Source organism: Guillardia theta (genome assembly GCF_000315625.1).
Source record: "Guillardia theta CCMP2712 unplaced genomic scaffold GUITHscaffold_93, whole genome shotgun sequence".
Classification (NCBI taxonomy): Eukaryota; class Cryptophyceae; order Pyrenomonadales; family Geminigeraceae; genus Guillardia; species Guillardia theta.
The window spans coordinates 233,360-245,033 of NW_005434581.1; the positions used below are offsets into that span (position 1 = coordinate 233,360).

The 11,674-nt window shown below is 52.7% G+C and overlaps 4 protein-coding genes across 4 annotated transcripts in view; 1 reads left to right on the top strand and 3 right to left on the bottom strand.

Annotated features, from left to right (window-relative positions):
- GUITHDRAFT_144891 (hypothetical protein) overlaps positions 1 to 1,891 on the bottom strand; it is a gene marked incomplete at both ends in the record, with an annotated part of 8,344 nt that extends 6,453 nt beyond the window's left edge. The window contains 10 exons of the mRNA XM_005824542.1: positions 114 to 199; positions 408 to 481; positions 671 to 732; positions 936 to 978; positions 1,028 to 1,067; positions 1,238 to 1,292; positions 1,341 to 1,439; positions 1,495 to 1,562; positions 1,664 to 1,809; positions 1,859 to 1,891. Of these exons, the coding sequence (XP_005824599.1) occupies positions 114 to 199; positions 408 to 481; positions 671 to 732; positions 936 to 978; positions 1,028 to 1,067; positions 1,238 to 1,292; positions 1,341 to 1,439; positions 1,495 to 1,562; positions 1,664 to 1,809; positions 1,859 to 1,891 (706 nt within the window). The remainder of the gene's footprint in view (positions 1 to 113; positions 200 to 407; positions 482 to 670; positions 733 to 935; positions 979 to 1,027; positions 1,068 to 1,237; positions 1,293 to 1,340; positions 1,440 to 1,494; positions 1,563 to 1,663; positions 1,810 to 1,858) is intronic.
- Positions 1,892 to 4,100: 2,209 nt separating this feature from the next.
- On the bottom strand, positions 4,101 to 5,316 carry GUITHDRAFT_116257 (hypothetical protein; the record flags this gene model as incomplete). The annotated part of the gene is made up of 8 exons (XM_005824543.1): positions 4,101 to 4,212; positions 4,394 to 4,531; positions 4,614 to 4,687; positions 4,736 to 4,810; positions 4,856 to 4,891; positions 5,042 to 5,117; positions 5,168 to 5,215; positions 5,282 to 5,316. 8 exons carry the CDS (start codon positions 5,314 to 5,316, stop codon positions 4,101 to 4,103), a joined length of 594 nt encoding a protein of 197 aa, XP_005824600.1.
- Positions 5,317 to 6,179: 863 nt separating this feature from the next.
- Positions 6,180 to 9,291, bottom strand: GUITHDRAFT_116258 (hypothetical protein; the record flags this gene model as incomplete). The annotated part of the gene is made up of 16 exons (XM_005824544.1): positions 6,180 to 6,224; positions 6,610 to 6,707; positions 6,760 to 6,834; positions 7,017 to 7,194; positions 7,244 to 7,313; positions 7,362 to 7,432; positions 7,484 to 7,619; positions 7,675 to 7,751; positions 7,803 to 7,866; positions 7,923 to 8,009; positions 8,058 to 8,177; positions 8,223 to 8,365; positions 8,538 to 8,573; positions 8,623 to 8,715; positions 8,853 to 8,886; positions 8,945 to 9,291. 16 exons carry the CDS (start codon positions 9,289 to 9,291, stop codon positions 6,180 to 6,182), a joined length of 1,674 nt encoding a protein of 557 aa, XP_005824601.1.
- Positions 9,292 to 10,320: 1,029 nt separating this feature from the next.
- On the top strand, positions 10,321 to 10,971 carry GUITHDRAFT_116259 (hypothetical protein; the record flags this gene model as incomplete). Its single annotated transcript, XM_005824545.1, has 1 exon — positions 10,321 to 10,971. One exon carries the CDS (start codon positions 10,321 to 10,323, stop codon positions 10,969 to 10,971), a length of 651 nt encoding a protein of 216 aa, XP_005824602.1.
- Positions 10,972 to 11,674: the final 703 nt, after the last annotated feature.

Consider the following 11,674-nt stretch of genomic DNA (forward strand, 5'->3'; position numbering starts at 1 on the left):
CAGAAAGACGGAGACAAATACAAGATAGAAGAAAGAACATGGCAACACAAAGAAGGGATGCGTGCCAGGATGTACAGCAAGAATGAAAACATTTGCAGGCATGATATTCATACCTTCAGGATCTTTTCCCTTGTCGATCGCCCATATTCTGATGTTACTGTCCGCACTGGCCGTGGCAAGGTGGAGAGGGAATTGTTTTCTGGCAGGGCAGAAAATCAAAAGAATGACAAGCAAATCGCAGATGAAGGAGTGTAGTCAACAACGAGATCATAACAACGAATGTCGAGGGAAGGGAGGGAGGAGATAGAGGGGGGGGAAATAGGAAGAGAAAGTCAGAAGGAGGAGGAGGAAGAGAATGGGAGTGGGAAGAAAAGAAGTGGAAGAAAAATCGTCGGAACGCATCTTACCCATGATCGATGTGGAACGCAAGGGCTGTGATCCAATCCTCGTGTCCTTTGAAGGTGCAGAGCTCTTGAAACCCCTGAAGACCAAAGAAATGAACCAGAAGAACATTTCCCAACTCTGTTGATCGCTCTCAGCATTTACATTCAAGGGACAGGCAAAACAAGGCTTAAAAGTGCATATGTGATCAAATTATGCCAACGCTATGTTCTCGACATCATGGTTTTCTCAATCATTCTTGTCTTCATCGTCTTATCTTCATCGTTACCTGCCCATCATCGCCAAGTAGACGAACCGTGGAGTCAACATGCCCCACTGCCAACATGAAGCCTGAAACATAGAGTCAAACAATTACTTGGCGATCCTCCTCCTCTACCGACAACAATAACTTCATCATCAGCAGCAGCAGCAGCAGCAGCAGCAGCAGCAGCAGCAGCAGCAGCAGCAGCAGCAGCAGCAGCAGCAGCAGCAGCAGCAGCATTACAAGGATCAACAGCAACAACAACAACAACTCATCTATAGACATCGTAAACCTGAGGGCGAGTGCACCATATCGATGGAGACAGGAATCTTTTTCTAGCATATCACGTCATCGATCACAATCAGCATCATCCCATCCACTTACAGGAGGATAACTGATGTCTTGCACCCGAACCCAATCATCGCTGCAAGACACACACGTCAGCCCATCGTTTGCTCTCCAAACAATCAGAGCACAAGTCTCCGCTGGCTGTCTTCTCTTGTGATCTCCAAACAATCAAGGTGGCGTCTGTTGCAAGTGATGCCCTACGGTAGATTTCATCATCGTACAACCAGCATGCCGCGCTCTTCTCACGCCAATCGTAGTCCCTTATCTTTCACCGACGTCATGCAGAAGGTGGTTACCGACCCTGCACGCGCATGCTCAGACAGCCCTCGCTCAGCAGCAACATTCTCACCATCGTGTCCTGCAAGCGTCTGCCCGCACTTCCATTCCCCATCTTTCTTCTTCCAATGTTTCAGAGTCTTGTCCGACGAGCTCGACACCAACTCCGCAGCTGCTCCCGGGAGGGATCCATGTCAGTGAGCAAGCGCTAGCGATCGTCTCGTCACCAGCAGCAGGGTCGTTGCAGTCTCGTGCGGAGATCCATCTAACGCAGTTCACACGGTCCTGGTGCCCACTGCTGCGCCATCAGGAGACAACAACAGCACACGTTCCCTCCAGACCGGATGGCGGCAAGACACGTGGACGTCTGGGGAGAGGAGACCATGACAAGAGGACCTGTATGGCGGGCATGATCTCAGAGCACGATGAAAGTTGAGGAGCAGAAGTGACAGATAATGGAGATGGTTTTCACCGCATCCGTACGCAATGAACCAGCCCCCCTCGGATACGTCGGCGCATGCCGGCACTCGATTGCATCCTCCCTGCCATGTAGGATGAGAGAACGAGGCCATCGGGCAATGACACACTTACAGCAAGGAAGACAGAGGCGAGTTTGTAACCCATCTCAGGCAGTAGGCAATCTGCTATGAACAAGGCACGATTACCGATGCTGACTAAGTCCGAGCGTTTGCCCTCCACTGACTCACTCGGAAACCGAACATGCTCTTTGAAGTTGGATACACTAGATTCCTAGTCTTCCTGCCCTTCCCCTTGTTGCTAATTCCCGTCGTTTGTTTTCTTCTCGGCCTTCGCTCTGTGACCCCTTCCTGCTGCTCCCCTAGCAGATGCACGTCTAAATCTCCCAGCCCCTTCTCCTCTCTTACTCTCCCTTCCCTTCAATCCTCCTCCTCCTCCTCTTCTCATCTCCATCCCATCCCATCCTCTCTCCTCCCTCCCTCTCCCATCCCATCCTCTCTCCTCCCTTCTCATCTCCCATCCCATCCCATCCTCTCTCCTCCCTCCCTCTCCCATCCCATCCTCTCTCCTCCCTCCCTCTCCCATCCCATCCTCTCTCCTCCCTCCCTCTCCCATCCCATCCTCTCTCCTCCCTCCCTCTCCCATCCCATCCTCTCCTCCTTCGCTTTCCCCTTTCTCCATGTGGCATGTGCGGCCCCGATAAGTCCTGATCATCCCCCTCATACCCAGCAGTACTAGTGTGGCGGGGCAGCTGGTGGCGGGGCAGGTGGCGGGGCAGGTGGCGGGGCAGGTGGCGGGGATTGTCCAGCGCGCAGTTAAGTGAAGGTATCAGTTAAGTTTGGGGGACAGCAGTCGGCAGGATTGGGTTTGGTTCTCGCTGTCTTTTCTCTTCTCGCCGTTTGGCCTGTGCGATCGGACAGTGTCAGGGTCAAGCCTCCTCGACTCTCCTGATTGTCCTCGTAATGATCTTTAACTTAACTTTGAGTAAAGTCTCAGTCTCAGTGCAGGTCTCAGTGCCGCAGTGCACAGGCTGAACTCAAGTTCGGAACTCCGATCGGAATGGCCCACGCCGGGCCGCCCTACCGGGGCTGGAGTGACTCACACGCCGGTTTGTACCGCGACCGGAGGCGTTGAAGTCGGCGGGCTGAGCTAGCGGCCACCCCGCCCGGCGGGGTCCGCCGGGTCCCGAGTCCCGGAGCCCCGCCGGCCCGGCGGACCAGTGCCGGGGCGGCTGAACTTTGGAAGTTGGCATTTTGACTGACTTTGCCCAAAATAGCGAGCTCATGTTGGCGTAATGGCGTGACAACTTAGGGGAGAAGGTCGTGCATTGCTGACGAAGCGATCAGATCATGAAGGCTTCCCGGGAATACTGAGAGAGAAACACTAGCGTGATCGAGCTTGAGATGAGATAAGCATCACGAGTCAAGCTCAGTACTCGAGCCTCTCCTCTCTGTTTTGAATTGTAGGGCTGTTTTTGAAAAGCACAAACCGTTGAGGTGCTGAAGAGAGTTTCCCCTGCAGTCAGAGATAGAGCATTCAAGCGCAGCGAAAGGAATACCAGCCCACAAGATGGCTCGACCACTCCTTTTCACTCTTCTGGTTCAATCCTGCTTCCTTCAAGCCTCGATCGCAGTTTACCGCTGCCATGATGGATCGGACTGCGACTACACAGGGTGCAACGACCGAGGAGAAGCCTTTTACTGTACGCTGGGTCATTGCGGCTACAGGGAAGGAGAGGGCTTCTTCGTCTGCATCGACCCTCCACCCTGCAGGGCGTCCCCTGGTCACGTGTGTCAAAGTATGAAGGACCTCCCTGAAGGGAGGAGGTGTCCCGAAGGAAAGTGCTGCCCTGGCGGGACAGCGGAAGCAGCTCCGTGCCTTGCTCCTCCTGGACGGTACTGTGCGACAGGATCCGCTGCATGCACAGGAAGACTGTGTCCACCAGGTCACTTCTGCCCAGGGGGTTCGGAACTACCCCGGCCATGTCTGCAACGGGACGGGTGGTTTTGTCCTGCCGGGAGCACAAGCAGGGAAGGGGTCAGGATAGGAGCCGGACTCAACGGAAGCAGCGTGGGGACTGTCTGGCAACTGGACGGTTTTCATGTCGATCTGCACAGCCTTGGGATTATTCTTATTGTCGTTGGTTTCTGCATTTGCTTGATTGTGCTATAGAATGCAAGGGTAACCTCTGTCAAGCGCAGGCGTTGACAAGTATGTATATTCTATGTTATTGATAAATCACTGGAACAATGAGATTTATCTTGCCGTGATGTTGACTCTCAATGTACACATCCAAAAAACTCCTTCGAAATCGAGCATCGCATGTTCAAACACTGAAATCACTGCTACAGAGTAATCACTCAGTGCGAACAGCCCTCTCCTTTGGAAATGTGCTGAGGACGAGCGAATCGCCCACATCTCCGTTCAACACTTCTTGTAGCCTGGAGACAACCTTCTCCATATGTTTCCTGTACGAGGGTGTTATCTCTCCTCTACCTCCGGTGACAACCGCAAATCACTTTCGAGACGGCGACGCATTCCGTGAACCCCCGTGTGAACCGGACGAAGATGCCCTTGAAAAGCCGCCCCTAACGTAACGGTGGATCAGACGAGTCGTTTAAATCCGTCTCTCCAAGTGAAAACTCTTACCCTGAGAAATGTACTGCTCCGAGGTTGGGGTCTAGTCCTGGACTTGCCCCACGGCTCTTTGCCTTAGAGGAAGACCTTGAACCCTCTTTGGACCGAGCAGGGCTAGCCTGCCTGGAAGATCGCTTCCCGACAATGACACTGCAAGCAAAGGTCAGATCCCTCAACAATCGTTGGAGGTAAACAGGATGAGACGAATTTAGCAATGGTAGCAATTGCGTACCCTAGATCGTTTCGAATGTACTCTTCTTTTCCCCTTTCACGGCTGACACTCCTGCTCCTCGAACCTGACTTGTCCTGCAGACTGTCACGTAGGATCCATCAACACGGCAAACATGGTATTACGCTGCCTTTCGAGCTCATGTCTGGTAGGTCTGGAACCCAGCTTTCTCGCCTATAATCTAAATCTCTCGAATGTCCCTGCACAAGTATGAGTGGAAGACACTTCCGCTGCACGAGCTTTACCGTCGGTATCCGACCAGGGATGAGGTCATGATGGAACTGGATCAGCCAACATCAATTCGTCCGACACCGAGTCAACCATGTAGGGAACAAACACGACCAAGTATAACACAAGAAGCGAAAACAATCACAATGGAAAAGAAGAAAAGAAGTGGAAGAGAAAAGAAGTGGAGCAGAAGAAGACTCCACCTTGGGTTCATGGTTTTGACTGGAAGAGGAGAATATGTGCAAATTCTCTCCGTTGGATCTACTATGAGGTTCTTCCCTGACCAAGCTGTGTCTCAGTCTCTCAACAAGGCAGCTGAGGTCACGCACTTGGGTGCTATCCATCCCAGCCCAATCGCTTCAAGAATATCCGGTTCCCTATGCAGAAATCGAATGAAAATGCACCGGGCACAAGGCTGGAGTGTAACAAAACTTCTTACTTACCCTTGCTTCTTCGGAACAGAATTCTCATTTCCCATTTTTGCTATGAAGTAAATCAGATAAAACAATGAAGACTCCCATTATTCGGTGACATCACAATGATCCAAAGAAAAATATTCTCTCGTTTTAATGGATTTGTGCAGGGATATGATCTTGTCAAGAATGAGTGTTGCTGTTCTATGCATCTCCTTTTGCAATACAGTCGTCATACAGCTCTTCTAAAACGTAAACATGTTCTATATTGGAACATATTGGTACCAGGATAACAATGTAAAGGCCAGCATGGAAAACATGAAGACATCGCAACTTCGAAAGCGTTTGCATCAGTATTCGCTTCATCTCCCTGTTTTGGTTCTGGTCCTCTCGTCCTGCTCTCCTACTCATCTCCTCTTCCTCCTCCTCTCCTCCTCTCCTCCTCTCCTCCTCTCCCCCTCTCTTCGTCACTATAGCTGCTGCTGTTTCCTTCTTGCTTCACCATGATCAGTTCTACTCCGGTGCCCTGACCACCCCCAGTCCTTTCCCCAGTTTTATCACCCTCCCACGTTTGCTCCTGCGCTCCTGACTACCCCACCCCACCCCTCTAGCGACAATATCTGAGAATGGGGGGAATTGAACCCCCTCTACCTCCATCCTGTACCCACCCCTTTACCAGGCATCAGCGGTACGATTTCTACCTGGCCTAGTCTTGTGAACACCTACTGCTGCTGTGTAGTAGGGAATGCCCTAGGGGACGCTGACTTCTTGCTAGGACCGGGTCCTAGGAATATTAGCATAGTACCTTTCAATTTCATCCCGAAACAGATCCGCTACTTCACTACTGCCACAGACTTGAGTAAAATTATCGTCTACCCTCGGCGTACTAGATTAGTACAGCCAGTAGCATTGTTTACTCAAAGTTAAGTTAAATCTCCACCTTCTCCTTAACCCAGCACCAGTCTGTCTCCTTCTGATACCATGCTGTCAACAAGACTATTTTTCTCCGCTTTTGGCCCAATTCTGGTACGATCAGCCTGGCCCGCCAGTGTCCGACAACGGTTTGTAACGGTTCTGCTTTACTCTATCTCAGGTCAAGACTCCTGATCCTGATTGTCCTCGTACTGATTTTTAACTTAACTTTGAGTAAAAGCTATCAGACTTTTTTTAACTTCAAGCGGCGAGTCGGTAACTTGACATGATTGACGGCGACCGAGTCACTGAGTTCCAAGGCAAGTTCCTTCAGGCTGGATCAGCGCAGACGACAGCATCCTGTCAGAGATGGCAGGTTTGAGTGAAGGCTCCGACCGTCGGGTCCGATGCCCGGCCCTTCGGCTGCAGTGCAACTCACTGCTCACCTTGGAGCCGTACGCGTTGAAGTAACGAAGCATCTTTCCACCTTCGTCTTTCCTTGCCTCCCAGAACTTGTTCGACTCTTCCTTCTCTCCTGTCCCCACTGACAGTCAAGCACTGCGGCAAGGCGCCTGAGCGGTCACAAACGGAGGTACCAGCAGCTGGAAGCTGTTTGGGGGGCTCGATGGCTACGATGCCAACATTGGATCCCTTGTTCCTGCATGTAGCCCCTGCAGCACGCGAATCTTGAGGAGAAGAAGCTCGAAGTCAAGTGATACCCGGGGGAAGTCCGAAGATGTTGGGCCCTTGTTTGTATGAGGGGCCATACCCTCCGACGTTCAGATCCCAACACTCGACCTTGAAAGGTTGGCACTGACTGAGTACAAGAGCGCAAAGCTGCTCGGTCAGTCACAATCTCGCACCTGCCTCCTGTCCAGCTTGGCTTCAGCTGCGCTAGAGATCAGGACCATAGAGCATCCTTCTGCAAGGTTGATGTTGCAGGCAGAGTAATCATACTCCCTCCGGTCTGAGTCAGTGGGGCAGTTGAACTCGATCTCCAGAGGACACTTGCGAACGACATCCATGCACACCTAAGACAAGAGATGACAAGCTGTCAGCCTGCTGGGCCATCAGCCTTACAGGGAAGCAGGTCTTTAGCACGCAGAAGTCCAACGCAAAGTCTCGAGTCCGAGAGAAGTTGAAGATGCAGCTGCAAGGCAGGAGGTTCAAGGCCAGGAGCCTCCAGGGGATCACCTACCCTGACGCCTCGATCGCCTGGGTGGCGAGTGTAGTGACGAAACTCTTAGTGGGTTTGGCAGCGATGGCCTCCTGTATGAAAGAGTGTTACTGCAAGGCATTCGATGACGACTATGAGTTCACTTCTTGGGTATTTCCTTGTCGCCACGAGCAGTTATGCTGGATCTGCCCAGAATTGTTGGTTGACTCGAGCGTGTAGATGTTCCACATCTCTTCTAGAGTGCCGTTTGTTCCCTTTTTGTTGTCCACGATTGTGATACTGCAACGTCATAAGAGTTATTGACAGTCCTCATCTCCGTGCTGTTTGTTCAGACCCGTCTCGCTGACAACATGCATACTTTGATTCCGGCAATCTCGGATACCCGTTGACGTCAAATAGATTCGCTGCTGTCTGTGCAAACAGTGAATACAGCAACCCTGCCTCTCAAGCTCCTCAAAGTACCGGAGAGATGTACTTGCTGTCGATCTTGTGGCACTGCTCTGACTCCAGGCACCTCGTCCCTCCCCTGCAAGGGACTGGCACGATCAGGTGGGAGGGAGCTGGAGGAGCGAGGATCATGACATGAACTCGTTGGGCAGCCAAGCTAAGTCAGGGTACTGAGCCAGCTCGCAAGGAGCTCCCATGCGCTGCGCTGGGTTCTTGCTGTTCCTGGAGGCACAAACTCAGTAGACGCGTCAGGTCGTCGAGTGTCAAAACCTGCATTTCCCGCGAGCATCCTCGCTCAAGTAGATGCGATAATTGTCAGTTTCAGTGACCGCTGCTGCTTCCACACGCTGGGAGCCTGCAGGAAGCTTCCATTTGTCGAACATGGCGAGCCTGAAGCAAAGTGAAGGAGATGAGAAGCAGAGGCCGTTGACAAACCTGGAGAAACCGCTGTACTTGCTGATGACTGCCCACTGGCCGTTGGTTTCTGTATCAGAGATAATCTCTATGATGCTGTTGACGTAGAAATCATCTATCGATGACGCCGTGTCATCAAGAAACACGTTGCCATAGCAACCGTGCTGTATCACCGACATCAGACCCTCGACTCAAAGCCCATTGACCGTACCAAGCTCCCACACGCCATGACAGGATTTTTAATCAGATCACTGCTCAGTGTTTTTGGCATCCCATTACAGATCTGGCAAGGATTTTCAAAGGCTTTGGACAGTCGAGAAGTTGAAGGTGTGTCACCTTTGCGAGGTAGAGGTTTGTTGATGAGGTGCTGTCCTTCAAGTATGATTCAACCTCACACAGCGTTTACGGTCAACGCATGGACCTGGCTTATCTTGCTGCAATCCGCAGGGTAAGACTTCTTGACTTTGCCTTGCTCAGTCCTCTCTGTTCCAGGGAGGTACATCTTCTTGTAGATCTGGTACAAGAGGGATCAAATTCTGTTTGAAAGAGTTTCAAGCAAGCCGTTGTATTTCCTGCGAACAGAGCCATCGTTTGTAGGCGTCAGTGCAGTTAGAGCATGTCCAAATCTTGCTGTAGCCTGTGCAGCCGTACATGTTCAGGGCTCGTTGAAAGTTTTTGAATGACTCTATCGCAAATCTATGAAAGAGAAATCAGAAGAGTCAGTAGAACTACCTTCACTTCACCTGTTGTTGCATGACCGGCGGTCTTGCGCATCGCAAGCGGCGGCATAATCGACGTAATCTTGGCAGAAGAAGTACCCATCGCTGTGATTTGCCTCTCTGACGTACTCGTCCTTGCTCTTGCAGAAGTAGGCGCTCCCTTCTGCTGGGATGAACGCGTGCTCTTTCCCCTCCTTCACCGCGCGATCCCAATCGCCCTGATAGTCAGCGGAACTTGATGCGAACATGGCTAGGAAGAGCACCGCTGTCATCATCCTGCCAGCCTCTCCTCTCTTCCTCTCCTCCCCCTCCTGCCTCCTTCCAGTGTCGGAGGGATTGACATGTCCAGCAGCTGTCAAGCTTATGACCATCGCCACTCCCTGTCGCCCTTCCCCGCCCTAGGCCAGCAGTGCTGAGGGCCTAGAAAGGAGTCCTAGCAATTTGCGACTGGGGGAGGTCGTAGGGAGGTCGTAGGGAGGTCGTACGGAGGAGTCGTATTGGAAGGGGAGTTCCTAGCTGAGTCCCTTCATTGACTCTGCCCGCTGGCTCCCAACAGCCTTGTCATTTGACAGACCGAGGGAATTAGAGAAACTGCCTGCTTCGCTGGTCTCCGGGCCGGGGACTCCGGAGACGAGCCTGGGAGTCCGATCAGTGAGTGGCAAAAGCCCCCGAACAGCCGGGCAAGAGTCGCCAAGTCATCATTACTGAAAAGTTACTTCAAGAGTCCGGGGACCGTGACAGGCCCCCGATGTCATGCTTTGCGTTCTTGCCAAGTTACTCCCTTGGGATCTCGGTTCCGAGGAGGAAGTCTCAGGCTTCTTTACTCAAAGATCAGTTACTGAAAGATCTGGCGGCAGTGATATCCTGATCGGACAGCTGCGGCGAGCCGCAAGAACCGTTGAACGCCGGACAGGCCGAACTTCGAAAGGAGAACTCCCGAGTCCACTGCCATCCGAGGCTGGAGCCTGCCACCCGGGCCGGTCGGACCGGACTCCCGGGCCTGGGCCAGGGTGAGGAGGCCGGCCGCCCGGAGCTAAGACTCGCCCCCGTATCATGAAGTGATGAACTTCGGAACGAAACCAAAACAAGTGATCATCGGAATGATCATCGGATGCTCGGTGATGATCGGACACTGAAGTGTTTTCACTGCTTCACTGATAAATTGGTACCGGGTGTCAGGCCGCCCCTGGGCCGCCCGGCGGCGGCGGCCGGGCTACCCGGGCTCCGGATCATCGAGTCACTGAGCGGCCTAGAGGTCACTGACGAGGTGTAGGGGTGGTAAGGAGGGTTTTAGATGTTGGTCGGGAGTGGGTGGGTGGTTCATCAGGGACTTGCAAAGGACGATGGTGACGGGAAGGGGAGGAAGGGGAGGAGAAGCTCGATATCTGCTATCTGCCGCCATGTTGTTCTACTTCACGGACATGGCATGGTCATTCGCTCTCAGCGGCATGGGGGGGATGAAGCCTCTGCCTTGCAGACTTGGAACCGAGCGTGCACGCACTTGTTCGATTGATGGGCAAAGGGGGAAGAGGGGAGGACAGCGAAAGCTATCCCGCACATCGTTGTGCAAGGGGAACGGTGAAGAGAACACAGACGACGCGGCTAGGAGCCTGGAGGGGATGAGCCTGGAGGAGATCGAGGCCCTTCCCGAGCTGGGGGAGTTGTCGTGCGGGGATCGGCCGCCCATGATCGAAGAGATCATGCAGGAAGACGTGAGGTTCGAGTACAAGATGAGGGCCTTGAGAGGAGAGTTCTCTCCCTCTGTCGGCGAGGACACTGAGGACAGCCTTCATCTGGCAGAGGCTCTTCTGAAATTCCCCGGCCCGTGCGAACTTAGAGTGGTTGTGCGCAACGAGGGAGAGGTAGCGCAAGAGCTGTCGGGCATGCTGGCGTCTGTGGAAGGCCTGAAGGTCGTCTCCAAGACGCAAGAGCCTCGGATGGGAGGTAAGTTCCTAGCTGTACAATTCCAAGTTGAGGTGGAATCTGCATTGGTGCGCCAGAGGGCCTTTAAGGTCTTGGAGCAAGACAAGAGAGTGAAGATGAAGTTTTGAGCTCGAAGTCCGACATGGGAAGATCGACTTCCTGAGGATGGTTGATTATCGTTGACACGTTAGAGTTCTTGAGTTATCCTGCGACATAAACATCCTTCGATGTCATGAACACGAAGCAGAAGTTTCTTTCCCTTCTCGAGCATTGATGATAGCATGTTTAACGCAAAACGAGGTATGCTCAAGAATCTGTCAAAGGCATGGAATCATATCATGAACGACATGATTCTGATGTGACAACCTGACCCTCACCGATTCATGGAAGCACATCCCCTCGCAATCTCACGCTCCATCAAATAATGTAGGTGTTTCATCTGTCTCTTCTCCTTCCCTTCGTCGCCCTCTCACCATTACCTCCCTCCTCCTCTTCCTCTCTCTTCTCCTCACACTTCATTCCTCTCCTCCCCTCCTCCCCTTCTGTCTCTCCTCCACTGTCCTTCCCTCATTCTTTCGGGAGGACAGTGGTCGACAGGGAGGGGTACATTCACAACGGATTCCAGGGGGGTAGGGTAGCACCACACACGGGCAAAATGGCGGGAACGAGCGATCAGGAGGGGGGGATGGGAGAGGAAGAGGAAGGAGAGGATGAGGGAGAGGGAGAGGGAGGTGGGGGCGGGTGCGACGGCCGAAGCAGAAAAAAGATAAGAGACTGAAGAGTAGTGGTAGTTAGTTTGAGTGGAGCGAGAGCGACGGAGGGGGCCCGCCC